This window comes from Thamnophis sirtalis, unplaced genomic scaffold (genome assembly GCF_051295495.1).
Source record: "Thamnophis sirtalis isolate CommonGarterSnake01/CBP01778 unplaced genomic scaffold, rThaSir2_p1.2 scaffold_4, whole genome shotgun sequence".
NCBI classification, from domain to species: domain Eukaryota; kingdom Metazoa; phylum Chordata; class Lepidosauria; order Squamata; family Natricidae; genus Thamnophis; species Thamnophis sirtalis.
This window is the reverse complement of record NW_028261384.1, coordinates 69,666,716-69,684,899: the sequence shown is the minus strand read 5'-3', so window position 1 is coordinate 69,684,899 and position 18,184 is coordinate 69,666,716. Positions and strand designations below refer to the sequence as shown.

The window sequence follows — 18,184 nt, the reverse complement described above, 5'->3', positions numbered from 1 at the left end:
TTTTATTGATACTTCAATTAGTAATGTTTTTCCTTCTTCATCTGTGTATACCTGTTTAGTTTTAGCCAGTCCTTTATATATACTGCAATTCCCCTTTTCTTTGTTTCGGCCAAGGCCAGATGTAATTTCCCTAACTTCGGAGATTCTAGGATACTACCATTTCCTTTTTTAATATGAACTTCCTGTAGGCATGTGATGTCCGTGTTTTGTTTTTGGAATTAGAAATTGTTTGTTTTCTTTTTATAGTGAATTTAGTCCATTTATATTGACCAATATTAATTTCACTTCTTCCTCCATCCTGTTACTTGTTTGTCACCTTTGTTCCTCTACTTGGTTTGTTTCCCTTTGGTTTCTTGTCCTCACTCCTTCTCTTTCTTGAAATTTTGTATCAGTCTTCTCTCTCACTTCTTGGTCTAATCCTTTTTCCTTCGTCTGCTGCACCTCTTGGCTTTTGGTTTCCAACTCCTCTCTGCTATTAGATTCTCCCTCTATGTAATGTTCATAGAATTCCTGGGCTTTTTCTATGGTGTCAATCCTTATTTTCTTATCTTGCCAGGATATTAATATTGAAACTTGCCAGTATCAACCAGAGGAATATTATTTTGTATTTTATCAGTTGTGCAGAGAGAAATTGGTAGTTTATTCTTTGCACTCTGATTCTCTTTGGTATCTGTTTGAGGGTTATGACTTCTTTTCCTTTATAGACCAACAGTTCATCTCTCGTTCTTTTATAGATTTCATCTCTGACAGCTTTTTTGCAAATCATATGTATTTCATGGGGCAACCTATGTCTTTGTGCATAATTAGTATGCACTCTGTAGATTTCATCAATATTATTCCTCACTTCACTTTTGTCCATTTGAAATTGGTCAGCTAGAAGATCCCTCATGAGTTTTGGTAGGTCCTCATCTTTTGTCTCTACTATGTTTTGAAATCTTAAATTGAAAGAGGATCTTTCCAACTCTAAATAGACTATTGCCTCCCAAGTTCTCTGTTGGCTGTTGTCAGTCTTTTTAAGAAAGAATCTTCAAGCAAGGTCAATTATATTGTAAAAAGGAAAGGTAGAAGTAAAAAATGAAGAGACTTGGCTTGACAATAGTACTTGTGGGGGAAAAAACCTTGGATGTTCTTATTGACTAAGGTATACATGAGCCATTAATGTGGATCAGCTCAAAGGGAAAATGGTATCTTGGGTTATGTTAATCCTATTAACATATTATGTTAATAGGATTATTAACCTATTGGGTGTTAATAGGATTATCCTATTAACACCCAAGAATCCAGATCAGAGAAAGTAGTTGTTCTTTTCTGCCTGCCTGTGCAGCTAAACTTAGAATAATGTGTCTTTTTCTGGCCACCATGGTTCAGAAAGCTGAATAAAAAATTGGTATGAGATCAGATGGAGGCTACCAAGATGGCAAGGGATTTGGAAATAATTCCCATGGGGGAATTAAAGGGTAAATCCAATCTACAGAAAAGACACTGAGAATTTTTTTACACTTTAAAAATCTAAAATATTATCACATACAAGATGGAATGACTTTTTCCTCTATTGTCCTAGAGGGCAAGATCAATACCAAATAATGAAGATTAAAATAAAATAGTTTTAGAGTAGATTTCAGAAGAAATAATAATAAAGTTGTCAGCTAGACTGTCACATGAAGTGATGAGATCTTTGTTTGGGTGTCTTCAAACAGAGGCTGGCAACCCTGCACTAAACTTGCTCCCAGGGTTAATCTCATTTCTGACTCTGTGATTCTAAGTGAGGAGATTGTTATTGGTCTATCCCATGAGCCAGGAAAGGATTGGTAGCAGAAAGTGTTCTTTGCTCCAACATCAATTTGCTGTGGGTTAAAGACTTTGGGGCCTTTTGGGGATGCAACCTGTACATGTTGGAAAAGAATTAGCAGTTGCAAGATTACTGACACTGTTTCCTGCAAGAGTCAAGGAACTAAAAAAGTGGTAAGCATCAGAGTCGGATTCATTCAGTAAATATATAGGTGATATGTACATGTGATAAATAAATTCTTATTGGAGCAAAATTCAGTAAGGTTTGTATCTGAATAGACATGTTCTGAACAAAGTTTTGTTTTTGGCTTTGCTTCATCCTACTTGGGCATTAAGAATGTCAGATTATTTCAGAGAAGAGATTTAATAGGAACACACAAGTGCAAATTTCAAGAAATAAGTTGATATACTGTACATCGTTCTCTAAATTTTAAAAGTTGGAAGGGGCTTCTTTTTTCTGCTGAAATTTCAGCTCTCAAGAACCAGACGCTATTGGATCCACTCAGACTCTTGAAGGAATGATGATTGCTTTCATTTATTTCAGTTCTTGAGACCATTCAGCTAGTTTTGGGTTGTAAGCTAAATTACTAAGATAAAAGTACTCAGTAAAATACTACTGAGAAAATGTCATGGGATAATATTATCTGTGCTGACAATTTTTATCATAAAATTACAAATCCAGTGGCAGGTTTAAAATAAGATTTGTTTTTTAAACACTTGACTAAATTCTAGCCCATGAAAAACTTGCACATGTAATCTATAAAATGTTGTAAAATTTTTACTGTAGGCACTAATGTTGCTATCCCACTAAATATTTTTAGATTTCATACTGGATGATCAGAAATGAAGGACTGAATATTATGAAGCAATCATTCTGGAAAACTATTGATTGTTTTATTTATCACTTAGACTTATATTATCACTTATATTATTTCATGCAAATCCTACTTTAAGTGGCTTGCATATTTGTAGAGAATTGAATTAAGTCATAGCAACAAAATCAAAATACGAATTAGTGTATGGAACGAAGAAAGCCATAACTATATATAGAGAGGATAAAATATAGATGCATTTATAACTGCTATACAGAAGATTGGAAGCTGCTTTTTTATATCCCTTTTTTCATTTCTTTTCATTTTGGTTCCCATAAGATGGAGCTGTGCAAAGGCCCTTCTGTCCATAGTTTCCACCTATCTTTGTAATAGGTTCTATAAGACACAGAAGGCTTGTGCAATGCTATTTGACAAGGCCTCAGGAAACTCCCTACAAGTGTCTTTTCAAATTCATCATGTCTAGGATGGGCCAGTTGAAAGCTTCCTCGCCAGCTAGCTCTCTGGAAACAAGAGAATAAGATGACTATGATTAGGACTGATGTCAATCTTCCACATCCTCAAGCAATATTTCATCTGATCCAAGATAAAAACTAGATCTAACACATGGCTTCCTGTATTTTTTATGTCCATGATGATAAGCCTAGTTGTCATGGCAGTCTTGAATTAATGAGCTGTTCAAATTCCCTTCCTCAAGGCATATTGAAGTATTTTATCATTGTAAGCTTGACACAATTCATTGATAACCCAGTGCTAAGATCCATCAACGTGGGCAAGAGTATAACTCTTTTGGAGAGATGGTAATATAATAACTGCAACAGTTCTACCTTTTTACTTAACTACATATGCAATATTTTTTTATATTGGATTATCTGAAGAATAAAAATTCTGCTAATGACACAGGTGCCTAAAAGACAAAGTGCCAGTGCATTTGTATCCTTAACAACTCATTCTTTCAACTGCAGATTGTGTACTCATTTATGTATGTGTGTTTACAGACAAAATAATCTAATTGTGTAGAATATGATATTATTTATTTCTTAACAAAGCAAAATGTAGCTATTCAGGTTGTAGAAAGTTAGCACCCACCCTTCTCCTAAAAGAATGAAATAATCTAGGAAATATTAAAAAGGCAGAATATTTCCCCTAAAAGAGAAATACAAATTTCCCTCTCTCCCCCCTCTCTCTCCTTATTTTATTTATTTAGCCAAATGACAAGCTTGACGTGTAATGCATAATTCTGCAGTTGCTAAAGGAAAATTATATGTGTATATCTCAGTCAGTTGCCATTTTAAAGTATGAATAGCATATCGTATTTTTCATTCCTCAATACTTTAATGAGATACATGCATACCGACATACATGGCAGACAGAAACACACAAACACTTGTGGTTGGAAAAAAAGAGTATGCTTATAGGTTGAATAAATTCTCAATCCTGGAAAGAGACCAGTCACATGACAGTTTTAACATGTTAGCTTTAAGAGTTTGCTGTTTCTGGGCTGCTTAATGCAGAAGAAGCAAACTGGGAACAGTATTCTATTCTTGTCTGTAGTTATAATGAAATGCAGAAGAGAGAGATGGGTGTGGATGATAACGCTTTATGTTATTCATCTTTACTGTTCCTATTCGGGATGAAGAATATGAAAATTTACAAAACCAGGAGAATATATGGGAGTATGAAACTGGAATTAGAGAAAATAATTTTTAACCTGAGAAGAAAATCTACTTGATGAATAATCTTACCTGAATAGATCAGATTGAATGTTTACCTAAAGAATTACAGAGTATATTTATGTGCAATGAGGAATGGATCTTTGTCAGATTTGTGAATGTAATGGCTTTATTTGTGAAATGAAAATACAGGTAATGGTACTCAATGGTACTTGAGAGCAGAATTCTTGACAGTAAGTGAAGCGGTTATAAAGTGCAACTGCAAAAGTTAGCAATAGCATTCCTTGCAATCCCAGTTGCTGTTATAGAATATCCTCTATCCCTGGCCCGCCAGAGATCATCGATCAGCACGACCAAGGCGGTTTCGGTGCAGTATCCAGGCCTGAAACCTGACTGAAAGGAGTCTAGATAATCTGCTTCATCCAAGGTCCGTCGGAGTTGAAGGGCCACCACCTTCTCAACAACCTTCCCCAAAAAAGGGAAGTTGGAGACTGGACGATAGTTTTTAAGGATAGCTGGGTCCAGGGAAGGCTTCTTAAGGAGGGGTCTTACCACCGCTTCCTTCAAAGGTTGCGGGAAAGATCCCTCCTGCAGAGACGTGTTCGTGATCCTCTGGAGCCATCCTCGTGTTACCTCCTTGCTGGTCGAGACCAACCAGGAGGGGCACGGGTCTTGTAAACAGGTGGAGGCACTCATCGCTCCCATGGCCTTGTCCACTTCCTCAGGGGTGACAAGCTGGAACTCATTCCAAGAAGACTGATCAAGGCCCTCCCTCGGCATCTCCGCTGGTACTGTCCAAGTGGAGTTAAGGTCCGTCCGAATCTGAGTGATTTTGTCCAACAGAAACTGAGCAAATTCCTCAGCCCTTCCCTGCAAGGGCTCCCCCGTGTCCTCCCCTTTCAGGAGGGAGCGGGTTATCCTAAACAGGGTGGCCGGGTGAGATTCTGCGGATGCAATAAGAGCGGAAAAATGTGTACATTTTGCCGCCCATATCACCACTAAATAAGTCCTAATAAAGGCTCTTAGTGTGTTCGGTCAGATTCGGAGTTGCTAGCCCTCCAACGTCGCTCTAGGCGTCTCTTTTGGTGCTTCATCTCCCGGAGTTCCTTGGTAAACCAAGGTGCCCTCCTGGATCCACTGCTGCGGAGAGGCCGCAAAGGTGCAATCCGATCTAGTGCCTCAGTCACCGCTGTATTCCAGGTAGCGACCAAGGACTTTGTCGGATTGTGGGCAAGGGAGTCAGGTATCTCTCCAAGCTCCTTATGAAATCCCAATGGGTCCATCAGGCACCTGGGGCGGAACCATTTAATCGGTTCCACCTCCCTGCAGTGGGGGAGTAGTTCCAGAAGTCAAGCCTCAGCAGGAAATGATCTGACCATGACAAGGGCAAGATCTCTATTCCCCTTAGTTCAAGATCACGTCTCCACTGCCTCGAGAGAAGTATGAGGTCGAGCGTGTGTCCTGCTGCATGAGTCGGACCCTGAATTACCGGGGTCAAGTCCATGGTTGTCATGGAAGCCATGAACTCCTGAGCCCCATCAGAGCGTTTGCCTAGAGATGGCAGGTTGAAGTCCCCCAGTACTATCAGTCTGGGGAACTCAACTGCCAGTCCGGCTACTGACTCTAGGAGTGCAGGCAGGGCTGTTGTGATGCAGCTGGGAGGTAGGTACGTCAAAAACAAGCCCACTAGGAATGGGAGACCCTGAGGTATTTGCGATGGTCTGGGAGGATCATAATGTGTAAATATGCCTCCGTGAGATCTATGGAGACTAGATGATCCTCCTTTATGATCCCCTTTAGGATGAACTTCAGAAAGAACATTTTGAACCTCCTGTACACTAGATAAGTGCTCAGGAGCTTCAGATCAAGAATTGCCCTCCATCCCCCCGAACTCTTCAGCACCACAAAAAGATTGGAGTAGAACCCCAACCCTTGATCTGCTGGAGGAACAGGTTTGATTGCTTGGATCTTGAGAAAATGTTGTATAGCAAGTCACATAAGGCTCTGTTTCACCTTGTTCCTGGTTGCTGGGAATGTCCTGAAGTACTTTGGGGGAAGGGAGAGAAACGCCAACCTGAGCCCCACCCTCACTGTGTTGAGGTCCCAGGCATCTGATGTAATTTGCTTCCATTGATCCACAAACAAAGCGAGGTGACTGCCTTTGGGGAGACTTGAGTTTAAGTCACTTACCTCTGTGGTAGGGATGGCCGCCGGTCCTACAAAAGGGCCACTTGGCTGGGGTTTTGGAACCTGTGGTTGTGCTGTGAGTAGGGCCTAGAAATCTGCCTATCTGACCTGGCCTGGAAATACCTTTGCTGATGGAAATCTGTGTCTGAAGCATGGAAGGAAGGCCTACAGGTGTAGGGGGCCAGACAAGAATCTGTGCATTTAGCAGAGGTATGCAACACCTTCGTCTTATTCTTGTTCTCAACCAGAATGGGCTCCAGAGACTCCCCAAACAAGGAACCCCCTGTGTATGGGGCTGATGCCAACTGCCATTTTGACATTATCAGTTTGCCAACTCCACAGCCACAAGAGATGTCTTAAGGACACTGATGATGACAAAGTCCAGGATGCATATTTTACTGTGTTAAGGGTAGCATCCATGGAGAACTGGTGGCTGCCATTAACTTGTTGACATCCTGCTGAAGGTGGCCATCCTGAGGGGGAATACAGTCCTGCAATTGGCATAACCACAGCATGGTAGTACAATTAAAGAAGGAGGCCGTGGACACAGCTTTAATGGCCCAAGCAGATGCCTGAAAGGTCTTACGTAATGTAAGCTCGGCTCGCTTATCGTCAGCTTTAACGTTGTCAGCTATATCTCCAGTCACTAAGAAGGAGGAGGAGTCTAAAGCTGTTACTGGGCATCAATGGTCGGGACCTGGAGGGCCTGGGAGAACCATTGTTCCATATTGTAGAACCGAGCAATGGTAACCACCTGCACCAGGGAATATACTAGGGCTCTTAGGGCAGCTAAAAGATCTCACATAGCCTCCCTGGTTGCATCCGCTGAGTCTCGTCCAGCCGCCCTGTTCAGGATAACCCGCTCCCTATTAAACAAAAGGGAGACGGGGGAACCCCTGCAGGGCAGAGCGGAAGAATATGCCCAATTCTTAGCGGACAAAATTGCTCGGTTTCGGTCGGACTTGGACTCCACACCTGCAGTTCCAGCCGAGACACAGGGGGACCAAGTAGAACAGCTCTGGGTTGAGTTTCAGGACGTTATCCCCGGGGATGTGGACAAGGCCATAAGAGCTGTAAGTTCCTCCACCTGTGCTCTGGATCCGTGTCCCTCATGGCTGGTTGCTAACTGCAGTGAGGTGACACGAGGCTGGATCCAGGCGGTTGTAACCGCCTCCCTTCGGGAGGGGAACTTCCCCGCCTCATTGAAAGAGGCGGTGGTGAGACCCCTCCTGAAGAAACCATCCTTGGATCCAGCTGTTCTTAACAGCTATCGCCCGGTCTCCAACCTCCCCTTTTTGGGGAAGGTTGTTGAGAAGGTGGTGGCCTTTCAGCTCCAACGGTCCTTGGAGGAAACTAACTACCTAGACCCCTTCCAGTCTGGCTTCAGACCCGGTTACAGCACAGAAACCGCGTTGGTCGCATTGATGGATGATCTTTGGAGAGCCAGAGATGAAGGACATCCCTCCATCCTGGTCCTCCTTGACCTCTCAGCGGCTTTCGATACCATCGACCATGGTATCCTTCTGCGACGACTGCGGGAGGTGGGAGTGGGAGGCACCGTGCTACGGTGGTTCTCCTCCTACCTCTCGGACAGGTCGCAGTCGGTGTTAGTGGGAGGGCAGAGATCGTCCCCAAGGCCCCTAAACTATGGGGTGCCGCAGGGTTCGGTCTTATCCCCCCTGCTATTCAACATCTACATGAAACCGCTGGGAGAGATCATCCGCAGGCACGGGATTAGATACCATCAATATGCGGACGATACTCAATTGTATCTGTCCGCCCCGTGCCAAATCAATGAAGCGGTTGACGTGATGGGCCGGGGTCTTGAGGCCGTTATGGACTGGATGAGGATTAACAAGCTTGTGCTCAACCCAGAAAAGACCGAGTGGCTGTTGTGTTTCCCTCCCAAAGATTTGGCCAACATTCCAACACTCAGGCTGGGGGGTCAAATTTTACACCCCTCAGAGAGGGTTCGCAATCTGGGAGTCCTCCTGGATCCACAGCTGTCATTCGACCACCATTTAGCGGCTGTGACCAGGGGGGCATTCGCCCAGGTACGCCTGGTGCGCCAGTTGCGACCCTACCTGAACCGGGAGGCACTCACAACAGTCACTCGGGCCCTTGTGATCTCTAGGCTGGAATACTGCAATGTGCTCTACATGGGGCTGCCCTTGAGGAGCATCCGGCGACTTCAGTTAGTGCAGAATGCGGCCGCGCGAGTGATCGCGGGTGCACCTCGGTTCACCCGCATAACACCTATCCTCCGCGAGCTGCGCTGGCTACCTGTCGATCTCCGGATGCGCTTCAAGGTGCTTTTACTCACCCATAAATCCCTACATGGCAGTGGATCTGGATACTTGAGAGACCGCCTTCTGCCGATTACCTCCCTACGACCTATAAGATCGCATAGACTGGGCCTCCTCCGCATTCCATCGGCCAGCCAGTGTCGGCTGGCAACTACAAGGAGGAGGGCCTTTTCAGCAGTCGCCCCGACCCTTTGGAACGAGCTCCCCGTTGAGATTCGTACCCTCTCCACCGTCCAAGCCTTCCGCACAGCCTTGAAGAACTGGCTCGCCCGTCAGGCCTGGGGATAAGGACTGTTACCCCGCCCGAATATTGAATGTATGGTGTTGATTTTATTATATGTTGTCGTCTTAATGTCGTATTCCCCCTCCCTTGGTTTACTGTGAGCCGCCCTGAGTCCCCTCAGGGAAAAGGGCGGCCTACAAATTTCAATAAAACCTAAACCTAAACCTAGAACCTGCAATCATTTCCCCTGGATTGGGGAAGGCCCCTGGTCGGCCCCATTGTTTCTTTACTACATCCAGAAACAACTGCGGAACCGGGATCTCCTCCTTTTCCACTAAGGGTTCAGAAAACAGACCCACCCAGGTCCTTGTGATTGGTGACCATAGCTGGAGCAGTAGCCCCTGTCCCCAATTTGGTAGTGGCATGGGCTTTGGGGAGGAGGGACCTAAAAAGAGAAAGGGGGAAAGAGCCCCGTCAAGGCAGGGGATCCCTCTGATTGTCATCCCTCATTATAGACCCCTCGGTGGCCAGTGATGGAGATATGGGTCTATGCTCCCCCAAAGATGGAAGCCCCTCGCAAGAGTGGTGTGTCCAAGAGGCCTCTCGGGCCTGGTGCCAGGCTGGGGCAGGGTCCCTGTGCCATAGGCCCAAGGCTATGCTTTGTGAAATAGCAGAGGCAATGAGCCTGCACAGGCTGTCTGAGATATTGGCCAGATCTGCTTGGTTACTAGAAAAATTAGCCTCTGACTGGAGCTCAGCCACCTGAGGGGCCAGAGGAACCCTAATTGTGGAATATCCCTGGGCCAGGGGTCCATAGTCAAATGGGTCTCCCATAATGCCCCTAGTGACTGTGGGGCACAGAGGAGGGTATAGAGAAGCATCACCCCCTGGGGAGCCCCTAAAATGAGCCAGGGATAAAGGAGGAGAGGAAGAGACAATAGAACCCCTAGGAGGAGAGTGTGATCTAGGCCTGCATCTATGTGCACCTCTTTGCTCCTCAGCCCTGACCACTCTCTTCTCCAGCGCCTGTTCATCTCTTATGGTGGCCCTTGATGACCATTGGCTAGCCGATGGTTTGGTTGCTTTGGACTTTATATGGGGCTTGGGTGACCCCCCTCTCTCTCCAGAACTCTGGCTGAAGAGGAAGGCCATGCTGCATTATCAGGTCTGGCATCTACCATTTTGGCACCCAAAGGGCTTGTGAGACTGCGCTGTACTCACAAGCCCTTTTCACGGTGATCAGCAGCTCTTTCTCCTTTCTCCAGCTTTGCTTCCACCTGTGACTACCTTGCTAGGTGTCTGTGGCTCCCGAACTTATTTGCAGCTTGCAGACTGTTTCTGCAGCTGCTGGAGAAGAAATCAGGGCCACTTGGAGCATTCAAAATGGGTGCTTCCCACTCCATTCTTCTCTGTTTGGTCTGAAAAGTGCAAAAATGGGGAAAAAATCCTTGTGACCTTTCCCAATGAAAATGGGCTAGTTCAGACAGGCTGAGGAGGTCCTCTGGCTCCACTGTTCTTTCCAGTGTAGCCTCTTCACCTTTCTTGCACAGAGGCTCTGTAGACTCCACATGACTAATGGAGCCAGAAAATGGCCACTGGGCCAACGTACTGGCACTCCAATTAGGTGGCTGCACTACACGGCCTCTTTAATAGCCAACAGCCTGCTATTTGAAAAAAAAAATTGGAAGACTTGAAGGCCAATTGAAGTAATACATTTGGGGGGAAAAAACCAATCAAATATGTCTCAGGAATAGGATCCAATCAGGAGTCAAGAAATAACAATCTCTCTTGGAGCAAACTGAGTTGAAACTAGGGCCAAGGAGAGAGAGTCAGAGGCGTAGCTAAAAATATGACTCAGTCTCTGTACCAATCAGGATATGATAATCCCATTCCTGGACTCTCCTGCAGTACAACCTGGAAATCTGCAGGAAGTTTTCAGTTCCAAGACAGCAAGGAAGTAAAGGTTGCTGCCAGATGGAGGAGGATGAAAGGATGTGCATAGGACTGTGTAAAAAGTGTGATTTGGTGACAGTGCATGAGTGTGTGAGAGAAGCATGGTATAAGTCAGGGAGAGTGCATGAAGCTTGGAAGGGGGCACAGGTGTGAAGGAATGTGTAAAAAGTGTAGATTAGAGGAGTATAAGGCATGTGAGGCAAGAATTGGGGAGGCTGCCCAAGGGAGGTGCAGAATGGATCAGGAGATGTTCATGAGTGTCTGGCATGGCATAAAAGCAGAGGAACTGGAGGAAGGATGTGTGGGTGTGGAAGATTTATACCCATGACTTGTAACATTCCCTGCCAGCTTCCTCATTGACTTTCTGGTTGTAAATAGTGATCAAATCATTGCAGAGTGCTACAAACAGTACCAAGTACCAGTTCATGATCACATGATTGTGGTAGTGTTAGGATGAACAGAACTCCAAGGATCAGTCATAACCACCATTCATTCATTGTTGTTGTAACTTTGAATGAATGATCATAAGTAGAGGATTATACAGATCATTTACTTTATGCTAACAGTGCCTTCCCAAATACATTTTCTTTCAAGTTGGTGTTAGTCATTATATTATTTTCATTAGAATTAATTATTGAGCATTGCTATTGCCTAGAGCTTATTTTGATTTCTACTTAGTAATCATTTGTATGGAAGAGGTTCTATACTTTATGTCAGCAGTGAGGAAGGATATATAAGAAATAAGGTAAGAAACAGATTTGCATGGGTATGCATCTGATTTCCTGGAAACCAGTATGATAAAACATTCATTTTTCAAATTATCTTAAAGTGGGAAGGACAATATGAAAGTGTGCTAGGGAATGTTTTGAAAATAGTCTCAACTTTTAAGGAAAATTAAAATCATTATATGTAAATCCTTAGCAACCCTCCACTCAAATGCAAATTTTGTACTTATATGCATGCCATTCATAAACAAAATAATATTATTCTAAAGTTAGAATAATAAGTTCTATTTATTTAATAACAAAGCAAAATGGAGATATTCAGGTATAGCAAAAACAAATAGAAGTAAAATAATGTGTGCAAACTGTACAGATCATCTTTAATACTGGAATTTGCACTATAATGGGTTACTCTGATTAAGTTTTAAGCATTTTTAAAAAAAATTATTATTTTTAAATTAAATTTCAGGGTTTAAATTAAACTACAATTGCATTCTTAGCAACTGCCCTGGGTTTCCGATTGTAAAAGCAACCTGCAGTCATGTGATTGTAATTTGCAATCTTTGTTACTGCTTCTCAGAAGCAAGGTAAATGGGAAACTGTCGGGAAACTGGGCCCTAGAAACTGGAAATCTGAATTTGGATAGAGTTCATGCCAATTGACTTCAGTTGCTCTTGTTCACTCCTGTCATCTTTCAGCATCTTTCTGAAGACTAAAAAATTGATTTTAAAGTTAACTCCTTAATTCTAACTGTTGTGTGTGTCTGTGGTGGGTTCCGGATCCCAGGGCAACCCGTATGGTGCAACTGGGCTGGGCATCCACCATGTGACTGTGCACAGCACGTATGCACATGCGCGCAGCATGCACATGCATACTTAACGCCTGCAACACTTTGCGATGCCTCCGTGACACTCCAGCTGCTCGGTGGAGCGTCACACAGGCATCATGCGCTCCGTGCACGGAAGCCCCGAAAACCTCAAATACCGCTAAGGAGCCCGGGTAGCTGGGTGGGTCCTCTGGAGCATCATACCAGAATGGTACCTGGTGCTCCCGGCAGGCACCTATATGCCCGTACTGGGGTGTACTGGTCATAACCCACCACTGGTGTATGTATATGTTGTAAAGAAGAGGTCTTAATTCCATATTCGTAAAAAAGATACATTTATATACTTATATATACACATATTAATGCAGACATATTAAACTGTAATTTGATTTCATTTGAAATTCATTGGATTTCATCTCCTATAGTCCATCTTACACATATTGTCACACATCTAGAAGATACCAAGTTGGAAAGGCTGCTATAATATATACAGATGAAACTCGAAAAATTAGACTATCGTGCAAGTTCATTTATTTCAGTGATGCAACTTAAAAGGTGAAACTAATATATGAGATAAGACTCATTACATGCAAAGCAAGATAGTTCAAGCCATGATTTGTCATAATTTGTGAAAACCCCAAATCCACCATCTCAGAAAATTAGAATATTACATACAATCAATAGAACAAGGATTGTACATAGAACAATATTGGACCTCTGAAAAGTATAAGCATGCATATGTACTCAGTACTTGGTTTGGGCCCCTTTTGCAGCAATTACTGCCTCAATGCAGTATGATAGCATGGCAGCTATCAGCCTGTGGCACTGCTGAGATGTTATGGAAGACCAGGATGCTTCAATACCGGCCTTCAGCTCTTCTGCATTGTTTGGTCTCATGTCTCTCATCTTTCTCTTGGCAATGCCCCATAGATTCTCTATGGGGTTCAGGTCAGGCAAGTTTGCTGGCCAATCAAGCACAGTAATCCAACAGTCATTGAAACAGGTTTTGGTGCTTTTGACAGTGTGGGCAACTGGAAAATGAAGTCAGCATCCCCATAAAGCTCATCTGCGGAAGGAAGCATGAAGTGCTCCAAAATCTCCTGGTAGACGGCTGCGTTGACCCTGGTCTTAATGAAGCACAGTGGTCCAAAGTCCTGTTGCTCCTTGGTCCAAAGTCCTCTTTTCTGATGAGAGCAACTTTTGCCAAAAGCACCAAAAACTGGTTCAATGACCATGGGATTACTGTGCTTGATTGGCCTCTCCATTCTTCCTCTATACTCTGGGTCCTTGGTTTCCAAATGAGATGCAAAAGTTGCTTTCATCAGAAAAGAGGACTTTGGACCACTGAGCAACAGGACTTTGGACCACTGTGCTCATATTTAGCTGGTTGCCCACTAAGAGATCCCTTTCATAGTTACTGCTATTAAGTGTGAGGAGAATGCCCAAGATCTCTCCCATTGGAAGAAAAAAACTGTGTGAGACCACTCTAGGTTAACCACAAAATTATTGGAGGACATGATGAAATAGCTAAAGATGGATAGTTTAGTCTTTTGCTAGTGATAATAGAATATTTCAGATCATTTCTATATTAAAAAAAACTATTTCATGAGTACTGTTCAAAGTATATTCTAGTATTTCAGCAGTGACGTGCAGTGAGGTTTATCGCTGGTGAGGCAAGTGGGCAAAAGCTGCCCTATGTCTGCCAATGGCGGGGCTTTGCCAGGGCTTTCGGAAAGCTGCGCCGGAGCTTCGGTGGGGAAGCCCCGGCGCGGGTTTCCAAAAGCCCCGGCAAAGCCCCGAAGCCCCGGCGCAGCTTTCTAAAAGCCCCGGTGAATCCCCGAAGCCCCAGCGTGAGAGCCCTCTATGGCGGGTGTGGCGGCATGGCTTTAAAGTCCCGAAAGCCCTGATGAAGCCCCAAAGTCCCGGCCCTGAAAGCCCTCTATGGTGGGCACGGCGGCATGGCTTTAAAGTTCCGGCGCTGTACCGGCCATAGAGCAGGACGTGTCCTGCTCTATGGTGGGCTCGGTGGCATGGCTTTAAAGCCGGGGCTTCGGGGCTTCGCCGGGGCTTTCGGAAGTCCCGGTGCTGCGCTGGCCATAGAGTGGGATGCATCCTGCTCTATGGCAGGCACAGTGGCAGGGCTTTAAAAAAATAATAAAGTGCCAGCCCGCGTGCCAGCACAGGCAGGTAAAACACACACACACACACACACACACACAACACACAAATTACTTATAATAATATACAATTAAAATTACTTACAAATTACAATAATTTTGAATTCCTCCCCCCTCCCTCCGACCCACATACCTTTTCCAGCTGTTTCACAGAGGATTTCAACTGTCCTCTTGTCTGCCATGATGAAAATGTAAAAAATGAAGTAAGCCTGGGTTAGCTGCTGCCAGAGCCTCCAATGGATGACTCTGCTTAATTGTTTTTAAAAAGCCTCTAAAAAAAGTGCCCTCTACAGGAGGAGGCGAGAGAACCATGTTCCTCATCTACATAAGGAGTTTTTTGCCTTTTAACCCTTGCTTAACTCTGCTCAAGTGATCATAAAGATAGACTAAATGAAGCACGTGGTTCTCTCGCCTCCTCCTGCAGCGGGCACTTTTTTAAGAGGCTTTTTTAAACAGTTAAGCACTAAGCAGAGTCATCCACTGCGACTCTGGCAGCAACTACTTCAGCCTTTTTCCTTTTAATTTTTCTTTTCTTTTCATGATGACAGTGGTGAGGCCCTGCCCTGCCTCCCCTGACTGCACGTCACTGTATTTCAGCCATCTTCTGAATAGGTTGATTAATATCTTAGACTGTGTGGTATACAATTGAATTCTTAAGATTTTAACCTGTGCATTACACACCAATTATACACCTGTAATTATATCTGTCGAGTCACGAAAAAAAGGATGATTCTGTTTGAATTTATTTCAAATAATACTATTATCTTCTCTCCCTCCAGCTGTGAAAGAGATCCTATAGCCTATAAGATATTCCAATTCATTACATTTGAAGAAGAGCAGTGACGGAAAATGCCGCCTCCAGCAAATACTGTGAAAGTAGCTATAGAGTGGCCTGGTGCCTTTCCAAAGTTGATGGAAATTGACCAAGTAAGTGCTTATTTCTGTGTGTTATTTTTAAAAGTCTTTCTACTCTTATACTGACAGTTGTTAATGTTTGTTATACAATATCTTATATTATCTTATAATAATCAATTGTGGAACTTTTTTTAAGGATTTTTTACTTAAATAGGAGGTTTGCATAGATTTGCATAGAGATAGTCCTCATTGAATGACACTAACTGGGCCTGAAATTGCTGCCAATAAGTGATACAGTCATTATGCAAAACATCATATGACAATTCTATTTAGTGAGGCAGTTCCAGTTGAGTCATTAGGCCAAGACTTCATGTTTCTAGTGTCTTTACCTTGCCAACCTATGTTTCAAACACCAACAACCCCCCTTTTCTATCTTTTCCCATCTCTGCCCTTTTGGTTGCCTGCACACTACTTCTCTGACCCTTCAGCTAATTTTTATCATCTTTCTCCAGCTGTTGACAAAGCATGTTTAGTCTGACCCTTCATCTTGTCAGCAATGGGAAAAGAAGATAGTGAATGTCATTCAGCGTGATGGAATGCAGGACAGTGGGGATATAGGGCAGAGTTCAGGGCAGCCAGAAGGGCAGAAATGGAGCAGATAGGGGGTATAGAAGTCACCATGCAGTCATAAATATAGACAGGGTGCCAAGTACCCATATTTTGATCACCTAACCTCAGTGTCGCTGCAGTACTTGTAACTTTGAGCACTGGACATAAATGCTATTATTTCAGTATTATCAGAGCTTTGAATGTTGTTGAGGACTACACATACTATTTCCAGACCATGTTGAACCAAAGTATAATTTTATACTGATGAACTGTAAAATAATTTGCATATATTTAAAAGGATGAACTTGGATTCATATGACTTATATTTTGAAATTAATTACTGTAATTTATATGAACTGATCAGCAGTTTATGTAGCCCTTATTGAACTTTTACTACCACATCAAATATATAGCTTTAAAAAAAGTTGTGACCTTTAGAGCAGTTGAAAGTGAAAGTCTTCAGCACTGTGTGGCATGCTTCCAATTAGCAATGAAGGGCAATAAAGGGCTCTCAAATTTTGGAGTAGCCCTACTGTTCAAAGTGGTCAATAGGCCCTTGTGATATGGAAATGAGGAAGCTTCCTGAAAAACATGGTTTTCTAAATCTGGTGTCATTTTAGGAGTTTCCAGAGTTTGATTCTTGGCTCGTATCAAATTGTTATATAATGGGACTGCCATTTAAAGATAATAAATTCAGTGTAAGAAAATATTCAGTTGTAATCACTTTGCCTAGACTGGAGTTAGTGTTTGTAATACTGCTTTATTAGGACCACTTTGCTAAAGTTCCTGGAAGATAGACATTTCTAAGGAATCTTCCTATCTATTAGGATTTCTTTCAAATGGGCAATTAGTTCCTGAGGAAATCTACTTAAGGTGCAATAGTGTTTAAGTGGGGGAGGGAAATTGCACTTTGCTTTCTTGTGTCTGTGTAATGATCCCAGACAGATCCCCTATTTGATCCCTTCTCCCAACAGAGGCAGTCTGTCTCTGACAATTTTTTTTAGAAAAAAATATTTTATTTAGATTACTGCCTTGCTTGCAAATTGTGCTTCTGGAATGTAGCATAGGTTTTTTTTAAAAAAATGACAGAACCCAGCAAAAAAAACCAAAAATAAAACTCAACCAAATCTAAGCCACAATCATATTCATATTTGATCCTTAAGGCAGGGCTTATCTAATATCTTGACCTAGTGGCTGGGAAAATGGAAATACACTTTTTGAAATGTATTGTGAAGCATTCCTTCAATTATAATCCAACTTCTATATTAATTATTATCTCATGTGTTGCTGAAAAATATAGCAAATAGGTCTTAGCAGAACTAGTAATTTTTTTATGATACAGCATTTTCAAATTAGAGGTTTCCAGATAAGTTGTAATACGACAAGCATCTCTCCTAAGCAAGCACTAAAACATTAATAAATTCAAGTCAGAATGCTGTATGCCTAGAAAAAATATGTTTAGTTGTAGTTCCTTAGGTTAGTATGCTACATCAGATCATTATTAGAAATAACAATAAATGTAATGATATATTTTAATGAAGATATATGACAACCTTCCTATTTTCAACACTATATTTTGTATTTTGATTTGGCTCTTTGTAGTTAAGCTCATATAGAAACACTTAAGCAATAATTTTACTTATACTTTGTTTAATAAACGTAATTGTAGTTATATAGCTATTAATCTCACATTCAAGTACTGATGTTAAAAGTTTCAGAAAAGTAGACTACATAGCCTATAAATAAACTATATAGAAACACATGGTGCCACTTTCTCATTTCTACAATGTACAAATATTTTGGCAGCTGACAAAGACTACATCTGATAAATCAATTTGTAATTACTGAAATGAGTTGAGGATACAGTGGCATTGAAACACTGACAATACATAAATAAAACTGAAATATTATTTTCTCTTTTGTGATGTCACAAGAAACCTGCAATCCCACCTTGATAAGGTGTAAAGTGAATATACAATATGATTTGAATTCATCAGTTTTAATTTATTCATCAATAATAGATCAGCATAGATGA

At 42.5% G+C, this 18,184-nt stretch overlaps 1 protein-coding gene across 5 annotated transcripts in view; it reads left to right on the top strand.

Annotated features, from left to right (window-relative positions):
* Window positions 1-18,184, top strand: part of ELMO1 (engulfment and cell motility 1) — a 562,024-nt gene that overhangs the window by 84,826 nt on the left and 459,014 nt on the right. For all 5 annotated transcript variants that reach the window (XR_015696387.1, XM_087713089.1, XM_087713086.1 and 2 more), the window contains exon 2: window positions 15,465-15,612. Coding sequence is in view for 4 of the 5 variants with exons in the window: in XM_087713089.1 (XP_087569215.1) it covers window positions 15,535-15,612 (78 nt within the window). In the remaining variant the exon portion in view is untranslated. The remainder of the gene's footprint in view (window positions 1-15,464; window positions 15,613-18,184) is intronic.